Source organism: Erinaceus europaeus, chromosome 1 (assembly GCF_950295315.1).
Source record: "Erinaceus europaeus chromosome 1, mEriEur2.1, whole genome shotgun sequence".
Classification (NCBI taxonomy): Eukaryota; Metazoa; Chordata; class Mammalia; order Eulipotyphla; family Erinaceidae; genus Erinaceus; species Erinaceus europaeus.
The window spans coordinates 19,460,449-19,487,026 of NC_080162.1; the positions used below are offsets into that span (position 1 = coordinate 19,460,449).

General features: G+C 43.5%; 2 protein-coding genes across 10 annotated transcripts in view; one reads left to right on the forward strand and one right to left on the reverse strand.

Annotated features, from left to right (window-relative positions):
- SIRT1 (sirtuin 1) overlaps nucleotides 1-17,948 on the forward strand; it is a 30,711-nt gene extending 12,763 nt beyond the window's left edge. Inside the window, exons 5-9 of the mRNA XM_060193890.1 lie at nucleotides 4,788-4,935; nucleotides 7,074-7,153; nucleotides 8,783-8,969; nucleotides 11,504-12,046; nucleotides 15,862-17,948. Of these exons, the coding sequence (XP_060049873.1) occupies nucleotides 4,788-4,935; nucleotides 7,074-7,153; nucleotides 8,783-8,969; nucleotides 11,504-12,046; nucleotides 15,862-16,169 (1,266 nt within the window). The 3' untranslated portion in view covers nucleotides 16,170-17,948. The remainder of the gene's footprint in view (nucleotides 1-4,787; nucleotides 4,936-7,073; nucleotides 7,154-8,782; nucleotides 8,970-11,503; nucleotides 12,047-15,861) is intronic.
- Nucleotides 17,949-25,794: 7,846 nt separating this feature from the next.
- HERC4 (HECT and RLD domain containing E3 ubiquitin protein ligase 4) overlaps nucleotides 25,795-26,578 on the reverse strand; it is a 117,369-nt gene continuing 116,585 nt past the window's right edge. For 8 of the 9 annotated variants that reach the window (XM_060194059.1, XM_060194342.1, XM_060193993.1 and 5 more), the window contains one exon: nucleotides 25,795-26,458. In XM_060194059.1, the coding sequence (XP_060050042.1) occupies nucleotides 26,250-26,458 (209 nt within the window). In that variant the 3' untranslated portion in view covers nucleotides 25,795-26,249. The remainder of the gene's footprint in view (nucleotides 26,459-26,578) is intronic. The other variant, XM_060194275.1, reaches the window with a different exon arrangement.

Genomic DNA, 26,578 nt, shown 5'->3' on the forward strand with positions numbered 1-26,578 from the left:
TGCGCTACCACCTGACTCCCTCGGCCTTGTGCACTCTAACATGTACGCTCAATCAGGTGTGCCACCACCCGGCCCTGAAGTGTTTTATTTATTTAAGTTAGAAATAGAAATTGAGAGGAAAGGTGGAGATAAAGAGACAACTGCAGCACTGCTTCACCCATGGTGAAGCTTCCCTCCTGCAGGTGAGGACGAGGACTGAGAGCTCTCAGCTGTGCCGCACAGCCCAAAAGGGAGCCCCCCCCCCCCTTAGGGGCTTATGTTTTAGTAAACTTTAGAAGTATCTGAATTTTATTAAGGGGAGGGTCTACTGTTTTCAAACCATGTGGTATATATTACTATGAGTTCTGCTAATAAGAAAAAAAAAGTAAAATTTAAATGTGTTTTAAAAGCAATGCTTTGTTTTATGGCCTGGGAGGTGGTACAGTGAATAAATTGTTAAACTCTCAAGCATGAGATCATGAACTTGATCCTCACCATCACCTGTGCTCTGGTCCTTACATCACCACTCCCCGCAAGTGTAGATTTTATTATTTTTTAGCCAGAGCATTGCTCAGCTCTGGCTTATATAAGTTGGTGTTGGGGATTGAACCTGGGGCCTTGAGGCATGGAAGTCTTGCATAACCATTATGCTATCTCCTATCCCTAAAAATAAATATATTTTCCTTTCAATGTTGTTATAAATGGGAACTAATCAACTAAAATCTAACATTTCTTGAGTATGATTTAATTCCTAAACTAAAAACTAAGTTTGAAAGTTTTTCAAGCTACTTAAAAGCACTTTGCAAGTATAAGAAAACCAGAGCCATAGCCTGGCACATGCTATGGGATGCCCAGAACTGAATTTAAGACCTTATGCTTGAGAGTCTAGTGTTTTTTTTGTTTTTTTTCATTTTATTGTAGATTATAAAAGCTTGATTCACTGGTGCGTTTTTGTATTATCTTTATTTATTGGCTAGAGACAGCCAGAAATCGAGAGGGAAGAGGGAGGGAGAGAGAGAGACACCTGTAGCCCTGCTTTCTCACTCGTAAAGCTTCCTTTTCATTTGCAGGTGGTGACTGGGGGCTCACACCCGGGTCCTTGTGCATTGTAATGGTGCGCTCAACCAGGTGCACCACCACCTGGCCCCCGTGCTCAGATTTTTCCTATAAATTCTGCGCTCTGAAAGAAAACAAAACGTTACCCAAACTGCGTGTCCCCGTCCCCGTCCCCCCCCCTGCTGCTTAAGTACACACATTATTGTCTAGGAAATTAACAACATGATCATTGGAAATTGTGGCAATGTGAGAAGAGAATGAGAAAGGCTATCTGAAGTATAAATTGGATGATCACTGTAAGCTTAAAGTCACGTGTTACAGTGGTTTTCTTTTTTCTTTTTCCACCAGAGCACTGTTCAGCTCTGCTTTATGGTGGTGCTGGGCATTGCACCTGGAATCTCAGAAGCTCAAGAATGAAAGTTGTTTTGCATAACCACTATGCTATCTCCCCAGTTCTTACTACAGTGTTAAACCACAATGTACTGATACTCTACCATGAGGGAGAAGAATGGAATCAATTGCTTACAACTGCTACTTAATGAAATGCATAGGTTTTTTTGTTTTTGTTTTCGCCTCCAGGTTATACGAATCCACTGTTTCTGGCGGCCATTTTTTATTGAATAGGACAGAGAAATTGAGGGAGGAGGGGAGATAGAGAAGGTGAGAGATAGATACCTAGAGACCTGCTTCACCTTTTATGAAGTGACCCTTCTGCAGGTGGGGAGCCAGGGGTTCAAACCGGGATCCTTGCGTTTTGTACTATGTGCTCTTAACCCAGTGAGCTGCCACCCTGCCCCCCATAGTGTTTCTATTAATATATTTTTATCAGAAGACTGTTTAACTCCTTTCGTGGGGCTAAAGGCCCCTGAAATGTGTAATTTAGTTCTCACCTTAGAAACTGCCGATAAAGTTTCTGGTTTGTTGAAGCAGCACTCAAATTCAGTAGCAAGGGCCTTAAAAATCAGCCCACAAGATTCATATTTGAACCTAGTCCTCATTGCACTGAAGGAAACTGGTTTTTATTATTATTATTATTATTTTTTAAATGCCAGAGCACTTCTCAGTTCTGGTGAAAGATTGAACCTGGGACCTAAGAGCCACAGACATGAGAGTCTGTTGGCAAAACTATTGTGCTGTTTCCCATGCTCTGTGCTGTGATTTCTTTTTCTGTGTCTCTGAATTGCTTTTTATTTTTATTTTTTTTTATTATCTTTATTTATTGGATAGAGACAGTCAGAAATTGAGAGGGAAAGGGGTGATAGAGAGGGAGAGAGACAGAGACACCTGCAGCACTGTGTCACCACTCACAAAGCTTTCCCCCTGCAGCTGGGGGCTTGAACCGGGTCCTTGCACCCAGATCCTTGCACATTGTAACACGTGTGCTCAACCAAATACGCCACCACCCAGCCCCCTGAATTGCTTTTTCTATCTGGAAAAGTAAAATAAATAAGTAGGAGAGAGACTTGTTAGTTAACTTGACTAAAAAATAAGGAAAATGCTTAAGGAGAACTAGTGACAAAAAATGACGACTAGTATCCTAAACTGGGGAGAAGGGTGTATGTAAATATTGTTATATTTTACTATAATGTAGACCATAACATGAATACTCATCTAAAAATTTCTTCCACTCCTGCCACAATAGGTAAAAAGTTCATTAAGATGGTTTCTGATTTTTTTTTTTTAAAGATTTTATTTATTTAATGAGAAAGAACCAGATATCACTCTGGTACATGTGCTACTGGGGATTGAACTTGGGACCTCATGCTTGAGAGTCCAAAGCTTTACCCACTGCACCACCTCCCAGACCACAAGATGGTTTCTGATTTTTGCTAGTTATGAGAGAATAAAAGACAGGGAAATATTACTAATAAGATTTAAAGACATTTTGAAGGAATATTTCTACACATGATGATTATTGAGAAGAAACAGATTTGATTTAGAACATCCTAACTAATGGAGGGAGAGTGCATTAAAGTGTTATTTGGGGGAACCGGGCAGTAGCGCAGCGGGTTAAGTGCACATGGCACAAAGCTCAAGGGACCAGCATAAGGATCCCGGTTAGAGCCCCTGGCTGCCCACCTGCAGGGGGTCTCTTCGCAAGCCGTGAAGCAGGTCTGCAGGTGTCTGTCTTTCTCACCTCCTCTCTGTCTTGCCCTCCTCTCGATTTCTCTCTATCCTATCCAACAACAAGAACAGCTATGACAACAATAACAACTACAACAAGTGCAACAACAGGGCCAACAAAATGGGAAAAATAGCCTCTAGGAGCTGTGGATTCGTAGGGCAGGCACCGATCCCCAGTGATAACCCTGGAGGCAAAAAAAAAAAAAAGTTATTTGCCTAATAACAGCTTCTCTACCTATTAACATTTGAGCTGAATACTTACTTGCTGTGAAGAGCTGTGTCCTGAGAACCTGATAGTGGCACACCTGGTTGAATACGCTACAGTGTACAAAGACCCAGGTTCAAACCCCCCCCCCCCCCCCCCCGTCCCCACCTGTAGGGGCAGAGCTTCCTTCTTCTTCTTCTAGCGTTTGCCCTTCTTCCGTAGCCAGTCAACAGCGTCAGGTTGAGCCTGATGTAAAGTTTCGAGACCTCCTTTGAATCTGGAGAGGTGGCAGTCGTTGACTATGTGGGTCATAGTCTGTCTGGAGCCGCAGGGGCAGTTCAGGTCGTCTCTGGCTCCCCAGCGATGGAACATAGTGGCGCACCAGCCATGGCCTGTTCAATAGCGATTGAGGAGGGCCCAATCATAACGTGCTAGGTCAAAGCCGGGTTGACGCTTGCAGGGGTCTGTGATGAGGTGTTTGTTCTTTACCTCAGCTGACTGCCAGCTCTGTTTGCAAGAGTCTGGAACAGAGAAGTTCAGTGTAGGCGTAGGGGACCAGATTGGGTGACGAGACGTCAAGCGTTGGACAGGGTGGGCGAAGATATCCGCGTATATTGGCAGGTCCAGTCGAGCTTCCTAAGACATGAAGCAGTGTTATACAGGTTGGGGTCTCCCTCCATCCCCTTCCTGTCTCGCCTACCCCTCTCCACTTCTTGCTGTGTTTCTTGCTTGTACAAGAATGTCTTAACTCTGTACTAAACTGCAGTACTATTTTGACATCTTTGGCACAAGAACAGTTACAGCTAGTATTTTCCCTGCTTAACTATATTCTGAGCCATGATTTTCTTGGGACTATTGAGTTGCTAGCGTGTGTATAGTAACTTCTTTAAAAGGCACTGTTTACAGAATAGTTGCTATGACTATTCTCCCCCCCCCCTTTTTTTAACCAGAGCACTGTTCAGCTCTAGCTTATGGTGGTGCAGGGGATTGAACCTGGGACTTGGGGCCTCAGGCACGAGAGTCTGTTGGCATAACCATTATGCAGTACCCTTCGCCCATGACTATTTTTAATTTTTAGAAATATTTTTATTTACTTTGGATAGAGACACCATCAGCTCTGTTTGACCAGTCATGAAGTTTCCCCTTGCTGTAGTGCTGCTGTGATGGTCCTTTTTGCCGCATCTCCCATGTCATAAGCGTAAATTCCTGAAAGTGACACCTCTCAGAATGCTGGCAGAGTTGAGTAAAACACCCTCCCATCGGAAATGTATAACAGCTAATTTAGCATGCACTTAACCACTTTACATATCCACTGAAGAAAACCTGCAAATGTTTTTTTTTTAATTTGCTTTATTTTTCTGTTGCCCTTGTTTTTTTTTTAAATTGTTTTTTTTTTTTTTGTTCTGCCGTGTGCATTGTTTAGGAAATATATCCTGGACAGTTCCAGCCGTCTCTCTGTCACAAATTCATAGCTTTGTCTGATAAGGAAGGAAAACTACTTCGCAACTACACTCAAAACATAGATACACTGGAACAAGTTGCTGGAATCCAAAGGATAATTCAATGTCATGGTTAGTAAACTTAAGTATTGCTTTTTGGCATTTTAATTTTGTAAATTATATGTGTTTTATTTATTGGCTAGAAACAGCCAGAAATCAAGAGGAAAGGGGGTGATAGAGAGGGAGAGACACCTGCAGCCCTGCTTCACCACTCGTGAAGGTTTCCTCCTGCAGGGGGGACTGGGGGCTAAAACCTGGGTCCTTGCACATTGCAACGTGCGCTCCACTAGGTGCTCCGCCACCCGGTCCCTTTGTTATTTAATTTTGTAAGAAAAATTAGGATTAGTAAATAGGATATATTTAAAGAGTGGAGAGTTAGCCCTTACTATTTGTCCTGGCTCGGTTAGAGTCTGGGGATCACCATGCACCAGGAGAAGCTCCATGGACAGTGGAGCAGAGCTATAGTGTCTCCGACTTCCTCCGTAGCTGAAATACTGAAAAGTGTGTGTGTGGGCATCCTGGGAGAGATTGCAGCACTCCTGTGTGAGGTCCGAGCACTGCTGGGGGAAGGGGGGAGCTCCAAAAAAGGAAAGCACGGGTGCTGACCTTGACACTGCACTGTACGAAACACTGTATGCTACTTTGTTTTGGATTTCAAAATATATACCAGTTGTATTCTATTTTATTTCTTAAATATTTATATGGTGACTGGGGAAATAGTTCGTTGGTAGAACATTGAATCTTTTTTTTTTTTTTTTTTATCTGTACCACCGCAGTCCACACTCCTGAGACCCCCACGTCTTCCCCTTTCATTTTACTGGGAGGAAGTTAATGGCTTAGTGCCGCTGGGACTCGGATACAACTTCTCTTCTCACCGGGGTTGATGTCTGCAGAGCACTCTCACCCCAGCTTTAGTTTCTGTCCACCATCAGAGCACTGAGCTGTCATGCCTGGAGTTCTGAATTTAGTCCCAGGCATCCCATGTACCAGCCAGTGTTCTGGCTTGTCTGTCTGCCCCCCCCCCAACCCTCTCCTCTCTGAATCATGTTTCATGTGAAACTCACATCTAATGAATAGACTTTTCCAAAGTTTTTTTGGGGGGGAGTCAGGCGGTAGTGCACCAGGTTAAGCGCATGTGGCACGAAGCACATGGACCGGTGTAAGGATCTGGGTTCGAGCCCCCGGCCCCCCACCTGCAGGGGAGTTGCTTCACAGGAAGTGAAGCAGGTCTGCAGGTGTCTTTCTCTCCCCCTCTGTCTTCCCCTCTTCTTTCCATTTCTCTCTGTCTTATCTAACAACGACGACACCAGTAACAACAACAGTAACTACAACAAGGGCAACTAACGGAAATAAATATTAAAAAAAACTTTTTTGGGTGTCGGGCGGTAGCGCAGTGGGTTAAGGTCGCGCAAAGCACAAGGACCGGCGTAAGGATCCCGGTTTGAGCTCAAACCAGGACCCCGAACATGCAAGTCGTGTGCTTGCCAGTTGTCCGTTTCCCAAATTAAATTCCATTACCTAAGCTTGGATTAAGTAATATTAGCTGTGTATGAGATAGTCTGATAGCTGAAGTTCATGAATTAGGTAATTCTGATTGTTCAGGAAATTTGGAAATTCAGGAGACTGTCAGCCTAAGTTTCCCGACACCTTTTACCTTTTATCTTTTGAATCACTTAAAGCATCGCCCCAGCACACGTGGTGCCAGGGATTAAATTTAGGATTTCCATATGCTGGAGAGCTCAGCACTTTGCCCCTGTGCCGCCTCTGGGGCTGCCATTTTCTTAACATTAAAAAATGCTTGTTTCATTGCATATGAAGGCAGAGAGTTTTACATGAGGAAGGGTGACAGTGATAAATATGGGGCCAGAGACTGAACTGGAGCCTCAGGAACACAGCTCCCCACTTGCTACCAGATAAACCGACTTTCTGGCTGACAGCTGACCTGTCTGATTTTGCTGTAAGATTTACTCATGGGGGTGGGGCTGGGGGAGGAATGAGAGAGAAACAGCCTCACTAACCTTGCAGAATATAGCAGTGTCCCAGCAATTGGGGATTGAATACTCTTCATTTATATTTTAATCATACGCCAGATCATCCCTGTAGCATTTCCTTAAATTCTTTAGCTTTTCTAGTGTCAGGTTTTATAATCTTTGTGCAGTATGTCAGAAGAATAAAAACATTTTTAATATAGCACATCTCTGGTTTTCTAGGTTCCTTTGCAACAGCATCTTGCCTAATTTGTAAATACAAAGTTGACTGTGAAGCTGTACGAGGAGATATTTTTAACCAGGTAATGTAGTACTCAGATCTTAGTGTGAATTTCTGTTTCTTTTGCCTTCAGCCTCCCTGCCCCACCCCGGAAGTATTTGTCTAGCGTATATGTAGAAAGACCCAGCAAGAGAATTAGCATTGGGAGTTCTGGCAAAATGCATAAGAAAATTTCTGTAAGGGAGGTGTTGCTGTATTAGTTTTCTGTGTCCTTTTTAAAATAAGTGTCTGTCAGATTTTGATATTTAAATTTGATGTAGTTATTTATTCTCATTATTATTAGATTGAAGTTGGGGCCTTGGAAGCTCCGGCATGAAAGTGTGTTACGTAACTGCTAATGCTAGCTTGCTGGCCCTAGCTATAGTTATTTTAAAATGGGCCTGGAGACAGCCCACTCAATAGAGCACATACCTTCCTTCCACATGTTAGACCCTAGCTTTGAGTACCATGGGGGAGCTTCATGGAAGGTGTAGCCGTGCTATTGTCTCTCTCAAAAGAAATGAAAAATTGGGGGCTGGGCAGTGGTGCAGTGGGTTAAGCACACATGGCGCGAAGCACAAGGACTGTCGTAAGGATCCCGGTTCGAGCCCCTGGCTCCCCACTAGCAGGGAAGTCATTTCACAGGTGGTGAAGCAGGTCTGCAGGTATCTGTTTTGCTGTTTCCCTCTCTGTGTTCCCCTGTCTCTATTTCTCTGTCCTGTCCAACAACGACAACAATAACAACAATGACGATAAGCAAGAGCAACAAAAAAGGAAAAAATAGCCTCCAGGAGCAGTGGATTCCTAGTGTAGGCACCGAGTCCCAGCAATAACCCTGGAGGCAATAAATAAATAAATAGATAAGTGAAAAATTGGACCACTGACTGCTCAGTAGTGTTGTTTGTGCGCATCCTGCATGAATTCATTCTTTGGCGCCACATTAAAAAAGCATTTTAACACGAGGAGGGGAGGGGAAGGCAGTGGTTAAGCGCACGTTATAAGCCCCTGGCCCCCGCCTGCAGGGGGAAAGCTTCACGAGTGGTGAAGCAGGGCTGCAGATGTCTCCATCTCCATCTCCTTTCTCAGTTTTTTTATGTCTTTATCCAATGATAAATAAATAAGTACATAAAGTGAGTGTTTTAAAAAAAAGGTATTCAGGGTATGGGGGGTAGCTGAGGTCACAGGCTCCGTGTCCCACACCATCCTGTCAGAACCGAGCAATATTCTGAATTCTGTCTCTTGTGAAGAAAATAAAGTCTGAGAAAAATATCTCATATGTTCATAGCCAGAAAGAAGTATGGAGGAAAGTATGCCAGAGAATAAAAAAAACTCCAGAAGTAAATTCTGACTAGCTGTAAAAGAACATAGTTTATAGAACAGAATCCGTGTATCTCACGATCTCTGTTTTGTAAAGGTTTAGTTAAGTTTTGTAAAGGTTTAGTTAAGCCCTGTGCTTGTGTGTTGGCACACGAACACACTCTGGCTCTTCCTTATTTGTCACTGAAAAATGTGGCATTGAGATTTAGGTTTTATATAGTTCTTCTTAACCACAGTTTTCCTGTTTTCTGTGATAATTCTGAAATGTATTCTTAGGAAGTGTGGATGTGTTGACTGCATCTAACTTGGGCTTTCTCTTCTCATAACCACCTGAACCCAAACCTGGAATCTTCAGGTGGTACCTCGATGTCCTAGGTGCCCAGACGATGAACCACTTGCTATCATGAAACCAGAGATTGTCTTTTTTGGTGAGAATTTACCGGAACAGTTTCATAGAGCCATGAAGTATGACAAAGATGAAGTTGATCTCCTCATTGTTATTGGGTCTTCCCTGAAAGTAAGACCAGTAGCACTAATTCCAAGTAAGTTGGTGATGATTTCTAGGGAATATTGTATTGTCGTTAGTTGCGAGTATGTATACTAGGCTCCAGTGATTTTTGTCCTGTTTCTAAGTAGAGTTGCAAAGACCAGTAGTTCATTTTTCATAAAAGTTGATTAATTTGACGATTTGGTTAGGGGAGATGGCTGTCAAAACAGCAATAGTATCAAATTCTAATAAGAAAAAATTGAGACAAAGTGAGACATTCTTTTTTATTTTATTTCCCTTTTGTTGCCCTTGTTTATCGATATCGTTGTTGTCGGATAGGACAGAGAGAAATGGAGAGAGGAGGGGAAGACAGAAGGGGAGAGAAAGAAAGACACCTGCAGACCTGCTTCACAGCTTATGAAGCGACTCCCTGCAGGTGGGGAGCCGGGGGGCTCAAACCGGGATCCCGATGCTTGTCCTTCCCTTTGTGCCATGTGCGCTTAACCCATTGCACCACCGCTTGACTCCCAAAGTGAGACATTCTTAGAGCTTGATAGAAGTGTAGTGTAAGGTGGCGGGTGGTAGCGCAGTGGGTTAAGCACACATAGCGTGAAGCACTAGGACTGGCGCGAGGATCCCGGTTTCTCTCGATTTCTCTGTTCAATCCAATAGCAGCAGCAATGGCAACAATAACAAGGACAACAGAAATGGAAAAAATGGCCTGGAGCACTGGATTAGTAGTGCGGGCACCGAGCCCCATAGAGGCAAAAAAAAAAACAACGCCGGGATAGCCTGAGGGTGCTTCTTCCCGAGCAAGTGCTCTCTGGGTTGGAGAGAACTCGACTGGAGCCAACCTAGGCTGCTGCGTGGGAGAGGGATCAGGAACTCTGAGCTAACATTGCAGGAGAGAGACTCTGGGACTCTCAGGGCCGGAAGGCAGTCCCAAATGTGTTCAAACAGAAGAGCAGCTGTATATATACTCGCCAAGTAGGGTGGAAACAGGATGTGCCGTAGAGAGGGTGGAGCGAAAAGAGACTGGAGGAGATCAGGGTGTACTACGAGAGGGGGCGGAGCGAGGGGTCGGAGCAAAAAGACATCGGGAACCAGTGGGGATTAAACCAATGCCCTGCAGGCAGGGCGGTTCCTAGGTAACTGGTTATGTAAATAGACCGCAGGGATAGTCAGGGGGAAGCTGGTGTACTGCCCAACAAAAAAAGAAATGTGATGTAGTTGTGTAAGAATATAGGAGCTCAAGATGATCTTTTCCTGGAATGAAGATCGTGCCTGTTAAACTCACGTTTCACCCAAAGGGGACTCACATTTGTGTCAGTGTTCACAAACAACTGAAGTCCCTATTAATCTCAAGAATATTTATTTATTTAAAAAAAATGTTTATTCCCTTTTGTTGCCCTTGTTTTATTGTTGTAGTTATTATTGTTGCTATTGATGTCTTCGTTGTTGGGTCGAACAGAGAAATGGAGAGAGTAGGGGAGAGAAAGACAGACACCTGCAAACCTGCTTCACGAACACTTGTGAAGTGACTCCCCTGCAGGTGGAGAGCCAGGGGCTCGAACCAGGATCCTTTCGCTGGGTCCTTGTGCTTCATGCCACATGCGCTTAACCTGCTGTGCTACTGCCCGACTCCCATTTCTTTTATTTTTTGGTATTTTTTATTTACTACTGGATAGAGACAGAAATTGATGGGGGGAGATAGAGAGAAATACCTGCAACCCTGCTTCACCACTTGTCACCACAACAGTAATAACTACAACATCAATAAACAAGGGCAACAAAAAGGGAAAATAAATAAATATAAAAAAGAATGTAATATAATTTGTAAAACACAAAAATGTTACCGATATTTCCTTAATTTTTTTTTTCTTTAAAGCTAACACTGAAAATTCTTCACAGAGCCTTATCTGGAGTAGTAATTGACAATTTTTAAATATTAGACACAAGTAATACTGGAGAATAAACTCACATAGACTCTCTGTATATCAGGAGCTCTTTTATTTGAGTCACTATCAATATTTGGAATGTTTACTCGTTAAATTCTCACCACACATTTATGGGGAAACACTTTTTTTTAATCCCCTTTTGTTGCCCTTGTTGTTTTATTGTTGTAGTTACTGATGTCATTGTTGGATAGGACAGAGAGAAATGGAGAGAGGAGGGGAAAACGGGGCGGGGGTGGAGTGAAAGATAGACACTTGCAGACCTGCTTCACCACCTGTGAAGTGACTCCCCTGCAGGTGGGGAGCCGGGGGCTCAAACCAGGATCCATACTCTGGTCCTTGCTTTGTGCTACCTGCGCTTAATCTGCTGAGCTACCGCCCAACTCCCCTGGGACTCTCCCCACTATACAGATAAGGAAATTGAGGTACAGGGTAGAAAACTGAGAGGACTGCTCAGAAGTTACCAGGTGAGAAGAGCGGAGTCTGTGGATGTTTCACTACTCACCTGTTTGTTCAAAGCTTGGGGAAAATGTTACGGTTAAGTATTAGTAACAGGTTTATTTTTTTACTCATTTTGTGACCATGTTCAATGAGTGTGGTTTTTTTTTTTCCTTTTTCCCTTTTTTGTTTTTAGGTTCCATACCCCATGAAGTGCCTCAGATATTAATTAATAGGGAACCTTTGCCTCATCTGCATTTTGATGTAGAGCTTCTTGGAGACTGTGATGTAATAATTAATGAATTGTGCCATCGGTTAGGTGGTGAATATGCCAAGCTTTGTTGCAATCCTGTAAAGCTTTCAGAAATTACTGAAAAGCCTCCACGAACACAGAGAGAGTCGGCTCATTTGTCAGATTTGCCACCCACACCACTTAATTTTTCGGAAGACTCGAGCTCCCCAGAAAGAACTTCCCTACCAGATTCTTCAGTGACTGTGACATTTTTAGACCAAGCAGTTAAGAATGATCTTGAATCAAAAGATTGTACTGGTGAAAAGTCACAGGAACTACAGACCACTTCGAGGAGTACTGGAAGTGTTACTGATCAGGCCAGTCCAGAGCTGAAGAATGTTATGTCCAGCACTGGGGAGAAGACGGAAAGAACTTCTGTTGCTGACGCAGTGAGGAAGTGCTGGCCTGCTAGACTTGCAAAGGAGCAGATCAGTAAACGGCTCGATGGTAAGAAGAGCCTCTGCACTTTTTAATATTTTATTTAATGAGAGAGACACAGAAAGACCAGGGCACTGCGCAGCTGTGGTGACGCTGGGTGCCGAACAGTATTTGCAGGAAAAGAGCAGTTCTGCCAGGTTGGTGGTGTTTAGAGAAACTGCAGCCGGGGGCTTAGCCTACAGCTAGTTTTGTGTTAGGTAACGCAGGGAAGAAATTTAAAGTGTGCTGTGAACAGTGAGTGTCTCTAGGAAATAGTATGGTCTTCAAGAGGAACATTGAGTTGTGCTCTGGCATTGTCTGACATCCTTAGAAATGACAGCTTGGATCATGGTACTTACTGTGGCTCAGCTGCTTTTCTTACATATATATTTTAAACATTTACTTTATGTTGATGAGAGGGAGAGACAGACAGACAGACACAGACAGTCCAGAGACTACTCAGCTCTTACAGTGTTGCTGAGGATTGAACCTGGGAGCTGAGAGCCTCAGGCATGAAAGGCTAGTTAGCTGCTTTCCTTAAAACATTGATTTCAAATGAGCTCAAGATTTAACATGAGAAAGAAGTGAGTAGCATGCCGCTCGCTGTCAGAGAGCAAGTGATCTGAACCAGGGCTCCAGGCAGGCTAGTCCTGTGCTCCAGCAGTTGAGCGGACCCTAACTGCTTTTCACAGTTATATATGGTTTTATTAATACTATTGTGACACAGCTAAGATTATTGATTGCATCTGAAAGTTTGTGAGTCAGAGACGAAGCACCACTTCAGTACTTGCAGCACCAGGGATACAATGAGGACTTTATACCTGAGGCATAAAAAGGTCCAAAGCACAGGGACTGACACAAGGATCCTAGTTTGAGCCCTCCCCTCCACCTGCAGGGGGTGGTCGCTTCACAAGCGGTGAAGCAGGTCTACAGGTGTCTGTCCTTCTCTCCTCTTTGTCTTCCCCATCTCTCTCCATTTCTTTCTGTCCTATCTAACAACAGCAGTAACAACAGCTAACAGTGGGAAAAAATGACCACCAGGAGCTGTGGATTCGAGCCCCAGCAGTAACCCTGGAGGCAAAAAAAAACCAAAAAACGAAAGTCTGATGTTCTATCGGCTGAGTAGCTCCTCAGCCAGTTTATCTTATTTAAATCTCATGAGGTGGGAACTTCTCTGCTGCAGTAGTAAATTGAGGAACATAGAAGTGAAGTAGCCTGGGCTTGTTAATACCTAGGACGTGGCAGAATCAGGCTCCAGGATTGTCCTCATAGCCCGCTCTTTCTTGACCACGGGTCCGTCTTGCCTCTACCTAGAAAACACCTCGGGTTCTTCTGAGTAGTAGCAGCACCAGCACCTACTGTGTTCCCACCTATGCGCAGACTTTAAGAAAATATTTTTCTACATTTTTGGATAGTCATGTTTAAATCCAAAGCCACATATGATAAATCTTCATTTACTGTTGTAAGTTTTCAGAAAAATAAAACTTTACGGGCCTGGGTGGTGGCGCACCTGGTTGAATGCACATGTTACGATGCGTCAAGACCCAGGTTCAAGCCTCCGGTCCCCACCTGCAGGGGGAAAGCTTCACGAGTGGTGAAGCAGGGCTGCAGGTGTCTTGTCTGTCTCTCTCCCTATCACCCCCTTCCCTCTCAACTTCTGGCTGCTAGGACAACTTAAACCCTGTTCCATTTACCATAAATGATGGAAACTGACGAGAAACTTTAGACAGAAAGTGTGCTTACAGCTTGCTGGAACTGACTTTTATCTAGTCATCTGAATCATCCTTATGAACCTTTTCCACATTAGGCCACTAGGCATTGCAGCAAATTCTAAAGGTAATGCTGGCGTCCCTGTGTGAGGATGGGAATGAATGTTAACCAGAAGGATAGATACTGCTAGCAGGGTGTTCACCTAAGGCTCATCAACGAAGCTAACTTTTTTTTAAAAAAAAATATATTTATTCCCTTTTGTTGCTCTTGTTGTTTTGTTGTTGTTATTGATGCCGTTGTTGGATAGGACAAAGAGAAATGGAGAGAGCAGGGGAAGACAGAGGTAGAGAGAGAGAGAAAGAGAGCCCTGCAGACCTGCTTCACCACCTGTGGACTCCCCTGCAGGTGGGGAGCTGGGGGCTCGAACCAGGATCCTTACGGTGGTCCTTGTGCTTTGTGCCACATGCGCTTAACCTGCTGCGCTACCGCCTGACTCCCCAAAGCTAACTTCTTATTTTGAATTTATTTTTATTGCCACTACGGCTATCTCTGGGACTTTGTGTCTGCTGCCAGTGGCCATTTATTCCTTTCTCTTTTTTTAGTAGAAATTGGAAAGGAGGAAGGAAGAGTCAGGCACCCGCAGCACTGCTTCACTGCAGTGAAGCTCATCACACACCCCCCCCACAGGTGGGGGCCAGGGGCTTGAACCCAGCCCATGCCACATGGTAGTGTGTCTGCTCAACTGGGTGGGCCACCATTTGGCCCATTTAAATTTTGGAGATAGGTAAAGCAAGATGTGTGTACGTACATGCGACTAACTTTACTATGTTCTGATTACCAAGAGGAGGGTTAAAAGCAGACTTAGATACTTGGATTGAGGGAAACATAATTTAAAATCTTCAGGGGGACCATAATAGAATTTTTTTTTTTTTTAAGAAGCATAAACCAAAACTGAGAATTAAAAGGGGGGAAGGAACTGCATGTCCAGCCTGTGAACAAGCCTTTAGGTAGCACAAGACGAAAGAGCGGTTTTAACATGGGCGATGGAAAAACATGAATCTGTTGCTGCTGTGCGCCGAAGAGGACGCCCTGGGCTGAGGGCTGATTCAGTAGCTCCCCTGAATAATGTGCCTCTTCTGCCGGGAACTGGACCCAGATGCAAGCCCAGTGTGCGCTGCACAGGGAGGTTCCCTCTGGGGTATCTTTCTCTGTCTCTCTTGATATATGAAAAAAGCCAGTTTGCAGTGAAGCCCCATGACAACAGCAAAAAAAGGGGAAGTAAATGATCCCCAAAACCAGTGCAGTGTTTTTTCCTTTTCTTTCCCAACTAGAATACAAACATTTGCTTCCTTTTGCTGATCACGGAAGTTAAGAGTAGTGGCTTAGGAAGCTGCGGAATGCTCTGCTTTCACAAACTGCAGTAAGAAGAAGTAAGAGGTTTTCACAAACTGCAGTTTGTGATCCAAGCTGATTGTAAGATCAATCTTGTGATTTCCATCAGTTGCTTCACATTAGCTGTTTGAGGCTGGGTCAAGATACAGCACAAAGTTTGAAAGCTATTTGGGACAGAAGTAAATAGTATGTCATAAATTTATGTTTGATACTTACCTCATAGAGTGGTTAAAATTCATTTGGCAGGTATGAAAGTCTAGGCACAGAGATCACTGTCAGGGCCAGTGGTGGCGCACCTGGTTGAGCGCACATGTTACAGTGCTCAAGGACCCGGGTTCAAGCCCCCGGTCTCCACCTGCAAGCAAGGGGAAAGCTTTGCGAGTGGTGAAGCAGGGCTGCAGATGTCTCTGTCTCTCTCTCCCTTCCTGCTACCCCCTTCCCTCTCAATTTCTGGCTGTCTCTCTATCCAATAAATAAATAAAGATTTTAAAAAAGAGATCACTATCTAAATTTACCAGCTGAGTGTCAGAACTAAGGGAGCCTGTAGATGGTTTTCAGGTTGTTTGTTTGTTTAAAGCAAAACAAAAACACTATAGTAATAGACCCTAGTAATGATCTCTGACAGAACTGGAACCTTTCACTTATTCCAAACTGACCAATCACACTGAGTATTAGAAAGAAAGAGAGAGAGAAAGAATCTCAAAGAAAAAGCCATTAACTGCTCTTTTCCGACTGTATTTCAGGTAACCAGTACCTGTTTTTACCACCAAATCGTTACATTTTTCATGGTGCTGAAGTGTATTCAGACTCTGAAGATGACGTCTTATCCTCTAGTTCTTGCGGCAGTAACAGTGATAGTGGAACATGCCAGAGCCCAAGTTTAGAAGAACCCATGGAGGATGAAAGTGAGATTGAGGAATTTTACAATGGTTTGGAAGATGATGCTGATGCTACTGAGAGAGCTGGAGGAACTGGATTTAGAGGTGACCCGGAGGCAGTGAATGAGGCGATACCCACAAAAGAGGAGCCGACAGACATTAACTGTCCGTGAAATAGACCCTGACTGAACTGTGCAGGTACAGGAACTGGTCCACCAGCATATTAGGACTTGTAGCATGTCAAAATGAATGTTTACCTGTGAACTCAGTAGAGCAAGGAAGTCAGAAAGGAATAATATTTATAGACTGGTGAAAAAAAGTTTCTCATGGGTGATTTTTAACTTGCTTATTTCTGTACTTGTACACTCAACACTAACTTTTTTTTTAAGGTACTAAGTATCTTCAGTCAGCTGTTAAGACTTTGTTTTAAAGCTTCATTTGTATGATACATTCACATGTATATATAATTTTGTTTTTGCTTAGTGCGTTTCACCATTTTAAAGTTTTCGAAAAGCCATTGGGATGTTAATGTAAAGGGAACAGCTTACCTAGACCAAAGAATGGTATTTTCACACTTTTCTTTATAACATTGAATGATTTGAAATTCTCAGATCTCTGTTCTGCTGAACTTCTGATTCTTTATTAGCACAATTACCTATTTTTAAACACTGGCATTTTTCCAGAACTTGTGGCAGCTAACTTTTTAAAAATCTCCTGACATGCAGTGTGAGTGGAAGAAAGTCAACAGTATGTGGGAGGCACTGAGTTGTCTTTGCTTCTTAAAGGAAACTTGATGCTAAGAATTTCAGGAAAATTGTATTGCTCAAATGAAGATGGCTTTTGTACTTCCTGTGGACATGTAGTGATGTCTATATTGGCTCATAAAACTAACCTGAAAAAACAAATAAAAGCTTTGGAAATGTTTTGATTGCTTTAGAAACAGTAGTGCCTGCCCTGGGACCCCGTAGTTTTGAGAACATTTGCCATTGTTGCTAAATACCTATCACTGTGCTAGTGCTGGCATTGACCCCTTTCCACAAGTATTAAAGTGCCAAGATGTGAACACATAAAGCCCTGATGAATCTAAGAACAGTCTTTCCGCTGGGGAGAGTGTAGTAACGTGGACTGTTGCTTTTCTTTTTCCATTAATGAGAATGACAGCTCCATGATTATGGTTCCAAGTTATTAGAGGTTAACTATAATCAGCCAGTAAGTACATGTCTCCATTTGAGAGGATTTGGTGTGACCTCACCTGCTAGCCTGTTATTCTGGAGATGAACATGTGAACCTGTATAGAACAGTTTATGAAACGAGGTCATAACTATAATGTGTTTATTCAAAAGCTTAGCTTGCCATGGTAATAGCCGCAGAAGTTTCTAACCTTTCAAAAGGTCAGACTTTATAGTATCTCACAGTAAACTTTGATTTTCCTGACCATTTCCAATATTGATACCAAATTATAAAGTATTCCTGTGTTACTTTAGTATTTATTACAGTTTTTAAAAGGTTTGAAATGTAGCTGTCATTTAAGCATAAGTAACACGCTAGAACCGTTCCTGCGAGAGAAGAAAACTTGACCATTTCCCTGCCTAGAAGATAATCTCCATCTGTATTTGGCTCCAAGAAAGAATGGAGTACGTTTAGCTTTGCTTTTGCATGGGTGTGTGTGTGTGTGTGTGTAAGCGAGTGTGTGTGTGTGTAAGCGAGTGTGTGTGTGTGAGTAAGCGAGTGTGTGTGTTGATATTTTAAATTGAAAAAAATTTGTTTTAAATTATTTTTACAGTGAAGACTGTTTTCAGCTTTTATATTGTACATAGTCTTTTATGTAATCTACTGGCATATGTTTTGTAGACTGTTTAATGACTGGATATCTTCCAACTTTTGAAATACAAAACCAGTGTTTTATACTTGTACACTGTTTTAAAGTCTATTAAAATTGTCATTCAACTTTTTTTTTCCTGTTAACTTACGTTGTTTAAAATAGAAGAATCTTTAAGTCTTGCATGATTTGTACAGCTGAGGCTATATCACAGGCTTCTACACTTACTCAGTTTACAAGTGTAATCACAGCAGTACTTACTTACAGGACTGGCTCCTGGATGATGCATCACCAACAGCTGAAAAATGAGTATTTTAACCATTCTAGACCATAATAAAACAGGGAAAATAGGAGGAAAAGGCAGTTAAGAATTTGACAGAATGATGTCAAAAGACTAAGGACTCTGGGACTAGGGCCAGTAGGAAGAGTAGTGATTTAAGGGACTGTGCGACAGAGAAGCCAGGTCATGGAAATCTGCTTGCTTGCTGCTACCTCTCAGTACCAGGAGTAAGAAAAAAAAAAATGGCTGCAGATCACACTTGGAGGAATTTTTTTTTTTTTTGAAGATTTTATTAATGAGAAAATTAGAGAAAGAATCAGACATCACTCTGGTGCATGTGCTGCCTGGGATCGAACTCAGGACCTCAGGCTTGAGAGTCCAATGCTTTAGCCACTGTGTCACCTCCCAGACCACAGGAATTTTTTGAGGCTGACTTGGGAAATGAGTTGATTGAAGTTCTTCAGAGACTGGTATTCAAGAGACCAGGACTTTAATCCTTATGAAGTGTATGTAATGGATAAAAAGCTCTGACTAGCCATTTCCTGTCTATAGGTCTCTTGCCTCCCTCAAACATTTTTACCATTTTATTTGGGGGGTGGGGTGGGAGGTGAGAGTTAATGGTTACATTACGCTTGTTGACATGTGAATCCAACTTCTCATTTCCCTGTGGAAGGTGTCTGCAAAATTCCCCCAACCTGAGTCCTTTTCCACCATCGCATCAGGACCCCAAGCCCCCTCCGTCTCTTTCCTTTTCCCAGAGTCCCTTGCTTTTGCGCTATACACCACACCCTATCCATGTTTTACTATGTATTTCCCCTGTCCTTAGTTTTTCTTCATTTTTTTCTTTTAGTATTTATTTATTTATTCCCTTTTGTTGCCCTTGTTGTTTTATTGTTGTAGTTATTATTGTTGTTGTCGTTGTTGGATAGGACAGAGAGAAATGGAGAGAGGAGGGGAAGACAGAGAGGAGGAGAGAAAGAGACACCTGCAGACCTGCTTCACCGCCTGTGAAGCGACTCCCCTGCAGGTGGGGAGCTGGGGTTCGAACTGGGATCCTTATGCCGGTCCTTGTGCTTTGCGCCACCTGCGCTTAACCGCTGTGCTACAGCCCCACTCCCTCTGTCCTTAGTTTTAAGTTCCACCTATGAGATTATCCAGTATTCATCCTACTCCTTTTGACTTTTTTTTTAAGATTTTATTAATGAAAAAGATAGGAAGAGAGAGAAAGAACCAGGCATCACTCTGGTACATGTGCTGCTGGGGATTGAACTCGGGACCTCATGCTTGAGAGTCCAAAGCCTTACTGACTGTGCCATCTCCTGGACCACTCATTTTGGCTTTTTAAGTGCTGACCTATCCTGTTAGCACTGGGCAAGCTACCCATAAAGCTCCAAAGGACACTGAAACACTGATCAGTAGGACATAGCCGCAACTATGACCACAGCTGCGTTCACAATAGCCAGGGTCGAAGCAGCCAAAACCCCCCATCAACAGTTGACTAGCGGCTAACGAAGTCATGGGGTGTATGCTCCATGGAATACTACTCTGGAATAAAAAAAGACAACTGTCCTTTGGGACAAAATGGATGGAACTGGAGGTGATGATGGTTAGTGAAGTAAGTAAAAAGATGAAAGACAGCTACCAGATGGTTTCACTCATGGTTTCGAGAGATTTGATATACAAGCAGGGGCACGCAAACTTTCTAAGACTTCTGAGAAATATGGTTACATTTGGCAGGAGGGCCGGGCGGTAGTGCATTGGTTTAAGTGCACATGGAGTGAAGCCAAGGACCCACAAAAGGACCCCAGTTCGAGCCCCTGCCTCCCCATCTGCAGGGTGGTCGCTTCACAAGTGAAGTAGGTCTGCAGGTGTCTCTCCCTCTCTGTCTTCCCCTCTTAAGAGCTCTCAAGTTCTCTTTGTCCTATCCAACAATAACAATAACGGCAACAAAATGGGGGTGGGGGGATGGCCTCCAAGAGCAGTGGATTTTAGTGCAAGCACCGAGCCCTACTGATAACCTAAAATTTTTTGTTGTTGTTGTTGGAAGGTGGGAGGGTGTGGACACAGAACTTTGATGGTGGATGTCTGGAACTATACACTGAAATCTTGTTAATCTTGTAACCTTGTAATCACAAAAATGACCAAAAAAAGTGATGTAAAATGATGAGTGTACATGTCACAGTGCACAAGGACCCAGACTGGGGCCCCCAGCCCCCACCTGCAGGAGGAAAGCTTCACTAGTGGTGAGGCAGGGCTGCAGGTGTCTGTTTCCCTCTCTCTCCCCCTTCCCTCTCAATTTCTGATGGTCTCTATCCCATTATTTTTAATGAGGTTGTAGCCTGGGTGCAACCTGAGTTGGACTCAAGCATGAAGTCCCAGTTTCAGTCCCCAGCATTGCAGGTACCAGAATGATACTCTGGTTTCTCACTGATGTCTTCTTTCAAAAAATAAAGTCAGGGATTGGGCGGTGGCATTTCCTAGTTATGTGCTACTAAGTTTATTGCTGGGCTCGGTGCCTGCACCATGAATCCACCGCTCCTGGAGGCCATTTTTTCCCCCCTTTTGTTGCCCTTGTTGTAGCCTCGTTGTAGTTATTATTGCCATTGTTGATGTTGTTCGTTGTTGGATAGGACAGAGAGAAATGGAGAGAGGAGGGGAAGACAGAGGGGGAGACAAAGACACCTGCAGACCTGCTTCACCGCCTCTGAAGTGACTCCCCTTCAGGTGGAGAGCCGGGGGCTCGAACCGGGATCCTTACTCCGGTCCTTGCGCTTTGCGCCACATGCGCTTAACCCACTGCACCACCGCCCGACCCCCCTTACTAAGTTTTTAATAAGTAACAAGTCCCAATGCCCACATTTACAGTCTAGGAGGGGATCATGTAAATGCACACCAAAATGCCAGCCTAAACTGTAATTGCTCTAAGGTAAAATAGGTCCAATGAATCTCTTCCTAGAAGCTCCCAAATGGGGCTATTAAAAAGTATGTTCGCGAGGGAGTCGGGCTGTAGCGCGCAGCGGGTTAAATACAGGTTGTGCAAAGTGCAAGGACCGTCGTAAGGATCCCGGTTTGAGTCCCTGACTCCCCACCTGCAGGGGAATCGCTTCACAGGTGGTGAAGCAGGTCTGCATGTGTCTGTCTTTCTCTCCCCCTCTGTCATCCCCTCCTCTCTCCATTTCTCTCTGTCCTATCCAACAACAACTTCATCAATAACAACAATAACTACAACAATAAAGCAACAAGAGCAACAAAAGGGAATAAGTAAATATTAAAAAAAAATTAAAAATATCTTCAGGGTCCTGCAGTAGTGCACAGGGTTAAACGCACATAGCATGAAGTGTGAGGACTGGCACAAGGATCCTGGTCCGAGCTCCCTGGTGGGGGGTTTGCTTCACAGATGAAGCAGGTCTGCAGGTGTCTGTCTCTCCTCTTTCCTCTCTTGATTTCTCTGTCCTGTCCAACAACAGCAGCATTAACAACAATGGAAACAAGATAGCCTCCAGGAGCAGTGAACTCATAGTTCAGCCCCAGCAATAACCCTGGAGGCAAAACAAAAAGGGGGGCTAGGTAGTGGCACACTCGGTTAAGTGTACATAGCACAAAGCAAAAGCACCTGCTTATTCGAGCTCCCGGCTCACTTGACCCACCTGTAGGGGGGGGTCTCTTCACAAACGGTGAAGCGGATGTCTTTCTCTCCCTGTCTCCCCTCCCCCTCTGTTTCTCTGTTCTATCCAATAAAGTGGAAACAATGGCCGTAAGGAGCAGTGCATTTGTAGTGTCAGCACCAAACCTCAGCAATAACCCTAGAGGCAAAACGAATGAACAAAACACTTCAAGACCATGGGCACAGCGCAAAGTTGTAGATTCCGTTCCACGGAAGCACCACCATAAACCAGAGCTGACCTGTGCTCTGTTTAATTTACTTAAAAAAACAGTGACTCCAGTTGTGCTTAATCCACTGCGCTACTGCCCGACTCCCCTCCGTTTGTATTAACGTGGCTGCTATTTCACAGATCAGTTTAGTAACGTACAGACTACTAAAGACAAAAAATTTCTGACACATAAGCATCTTTTCACTGAATAGGGGCCAGGTGGTAGCGCAGCGGGTTAAGCGCACATAATGCGAAGTGCAAGGACTGGCATAAGGATCCCGGCTCCCTCCCTTGCAGAGGGGTCACTTCACAGGAGGTGAAGCAGGTCTGCAGGTGTCATCTTTCTCTCCCCGTCTTCTCCTCTCTCAATTTCTCTGTCCTATCCAGCAACAGCAGTAACAACAAGGGTAACAAAAATAGCCTCCAGGAGCAGTGCAAGCACTGAGCCCAGTGATAACCCTGGAGGCAAAAAAAAATTTTTTTTTTCACTGAATAATTACTACCCTCATGGAATAGATGTACACAAAAATGGTACACGGCAGATGGAAATTACCATAACTAAGAATATTATTACTAGCGTGGGAAGTGGCACACCTCTGAGCTCACACATTGCTATATGGGTTCAAGCCCTGGTCCCCACTGGCAGACGGGTAGCTTCATGAGTGATGAGGCAGTGCTACAGGGGCTTCTCCCTTAAAAAAGAAAATGCTGCTGGGAGTGGATTCATCCTGCGGAGTCCCAGATACTGATAACCCCAGTATCTATCTATCTATATCTATCTATCTATCTCTTTGGGACTTCTATAATTCACTTATGGGCAGGGGTGTGGGTGGTGGTACCTGGGTGAGCACACATTATGCAAAGCTCAAGGGCCCCAGCCCTCACCTGTAGGGGGCTTAGCTTTTGGATTGGTGAAGCAGGTCTGCAGGTGTTTCCTCTTCTCCCTTATCTCCCCTTCCCATTTCCTCCTGTCCTATTTAAAAAAAAAAAAAAGACAGTAGTTTTTAAACTATTGAAAGCACCAGAGCATAATCCCTAAACCAAAGACCGTTGGGAGTTACAGCCACAGTGCCCTGAACATGGCCAGTCTCAGAAACCAAAGACCCTTGGGCACACCTTCATTTTAGAATCAAATGTTTGTTTTTAACTTTCACTTTTCTTTCTCTCTTCCTTCTTACTTTTTTTTTTCTTTCTTTCTTAACCAGAGCACTGCTCAGCTCTGGTTTATGGTGGTGTGGAGGATTGAACCTAGGACTTCGGAGCCTCAGGCATGACAGTCTCTTTCCATAGCCATTATGCTATCTACACCCATCCCTGAATTTTCTTTAAAATGTATTTTCAGTGAAAGTGATAAAAGACAGAGACAGATGCCAGAGCACTGCTACTCAGGTGTGATTGATGGTGGTGCTCAAATTGAATTTGGGACTTGGGGCCTAAGAATAGCAATCTTTGCATACTCATTATGCAGTGTCCCCACCTTTACAGAGCTTTGTAAAGCACTGGATATGTGGTATGTGCTTTGCAGGGCCGTGGGCAGCAGCCAGAACACAGTAAGGAACCCAGCACATTCACAACGACATAGTAAAATGTACAAACACAGGCACAGCTCAAGCCACTATGTAAAGTATTGCAATAAAGCAATGAGTCACTTGTTTGTTTGTTTTTCAGCATGTAAGTTATGCTCACACAGTTATACAGTAGTTTTGTTTTAAAAGTATTTTATTTATTGGATAGAGACAGAAATCAAGAGGGAAAGGGGTGAGAGAGCTACAGCACTTCACCGCTGGCGAACCTGGACCCTCGCACATTGTAACAGGTGTACTCAACCAGGGTGCCACCTCCCAACCCCTTACACAGTAACCTTTGAAGAGCATAATTATGGCTTAAAAGCAAAACAAAACAATGTGTATAAAAAATGTTTTAGTGCAGAAAATATTGCTAACCAGCACCTGAGTTGTCAGAAGTTCACTTGTAGACACTCAATGCGGGGTTACCAAAAACTTTGAAGTTGTCTAAAGTGAATAAAGTAAAATATGCTGCGTTGGGGAGATAGCAGAATGGTTATAATGCAAATGACCTTCAAGCTTGAGGTTCTGATGTCACAGGTTCAATTCCCAGCACCACCATAAGCCAGAGCTGAGCAATGCTCTGGTCCTCTCTCTCTGTAGGGATCCATTGTGTATCTCTCTCATTAAAATAAAGTATTAAAAAAATAAAATGAAATATGCTTATTGTAGTCTGGTAGAATCCCATTAATACCATACAAAGCTTCAACATTTTTTTTTTTTGCCTCCATGGGTATTGCGTGGGCTTGGTGCCAGCACTATGAATCCACTGCTCCTGGAGACCCTTTTTTCCCATTCTGTTGCCCATTGTTACTGCTGTTGGATAGGACAGAGAAACTGAGATGAGGGGAAGACGGGGGTGAGAGAAAGATAGACACCTGCAGACCTGCTTCACCGCTTATGAAAGAACCGCCCTGCAGGTAAGAAGCTGGGGGCTTGACCCGGAATCCTTGTGCTTTGAGGCATGTGCCTTTAACCCGCTGCACCACCACCCAGTCCCCAAAGTCTCCAGCAATTTGATCAGATGTTGCTATAAAACGAGGTCTCAGGAGTTAGAGTTGCTGCAGATTTTGGATTTACAGATAAGATGTGTGGGTCTCTATTAAATCTATATGAAATGGCAACAGCCCACGATTTAAGAGAACTTCCTTGAGGCACTGCACTTTATCAACAATTCTGAATTTTCTATGAGGACCACTGAAGGTGGTCTAAATATTAAGTCAATGAATATTATTTGGAAAGCTTTTGTGGGGATAGAGAGCGAGCACAACTGTTATGCAAATAGGCTTTCAGGTCCAAGGCTTTGAGCTCCTAGGTTCAGTTCCCACCACCTTTATAATCCAGAGCTGAGCAGAGCTCTGGGGTGTCTCTCTTCTTCTTCTTTTATTTTTTTATTATTTATTTTCCCTTTTGTTGCCATTGCTGTTGTTATTGATGTCGTTGACAAAACGAAATGGAGAGCGGAGGGGAAGACAGGGGGTAGAGAAAGATAGACATCTACAGACCTGCTTCACCATTTGTGAAGCGACTCCCCTGCAGGTGGGGAGCCAGGGGCTCGAACCGGGATCCTTATGCTGGTGCCTGTGTCACGTGCACTTAACCCGCTGCGCTACCGCCCAACTCCCTCTCTCTCTCTTTTAAATAAATGTTTTAAAAGGGGCCGGGTGGTGGTGCACCTGGTTGGGCGCACATGTTATAGTGCACAAGGAGCCCCCGGTCCCCACCTGCAGGGGCAAAGCTTCACGAGAGGTGAAGTAGGGCTGCAGGTGTCTCTCTCCCTCTCTAGCATGCCCCTCCTTCTTGACTTCTGGCTACACCTATCCAATAAGTATATAAAGATAATAAAAAATTTTTTTAAAATAAATACTTTTTGATTTATTTTGTTGCTATCAGGGCTATCACTGGGGCTTGGTGCTCACACGATGAATCCAGCACTTCCAGTGGCCAGTTCCTCCTCTCTCCTTTTAATGAGAGACACTGAGAGGGAAGACAGATACTTGCAGCACTGCTCTGTTCATGAAGCCCCCCCTTCCCCCCCTGCAGGTGGAGGGTGGAGGCTTGAACCTGGGTCCTTGCACATGGTGACATGACTGCGCTGCCAGGTGTGCCATATTTTGTATACGGATATTTATTCCAGCAAAAAGAAAAGACGACTTTTTACCAAACTATTTTTTTCCTTTATAGATTTTCAGACGATAAGACAAGTAATTTTTAGCTTTAAAAAAAGTCAACTCAGTTAAATTACAACCATAGAAACTGTACTGGTATCAGAACATAACTACTTTATTACAAAACTTAACATTATTTACAAAATGAAAAAATAATCGAGTGACTATTGCAGGTCAAAGTTAAAGGCTTCTCACCCAGTGATTGAAGAGAAATTAAGCAACAATTCCATGCACTCACACACCGGATCATTTGTGAAAGATGCAAATTCTTAAAATTCATGTTAGTAAAACTTCAACATATTCACAATACTTGTATGTTTATTGGGAGATGGCAAAAAAATTCCATGGTCTGTACAATAAGTTTACTATCAGCAGTTCATTTCCCTTTAAAATGTATCTTTTGGCTTTCACGAATACTTGCAGCATTAAACATTTTGCAAGTCAAGAATTATAATGATACCTGTCACCTTGCTGAATTCATCACCACAAGAAAAAAAAAAAACACAAATAGTTTAATGCTTTTGCAATAGAATGAATAGAATTCCCAAGTTAAATTAAACTGAAGCCTTCGTTGTGATCAATAGCTTGGATCAGTTTAGAGCGTAGGGTTTCTTTCTCTGTGTATTTTGGAAGGTCCAGAAGATTGAAACAGGTGTGGGAAACTGGGAGATACTCCTCACCACCTCCTGTTGACTGGATGACTAGTTTTAGACTCTTCATACCAAGAATAGGAATGCGATCACTGCCTGTCAAAAACACTGCCAAGAAAAAACTTAGTCAACCACTCTTACAAAAACAAGCCATTAAAACAGCCACAATAGCAAAACTTTAAGACAGCAGAGAGGGAGAGGGACAGGGAGAGAGAGAGGGAGAAGAAG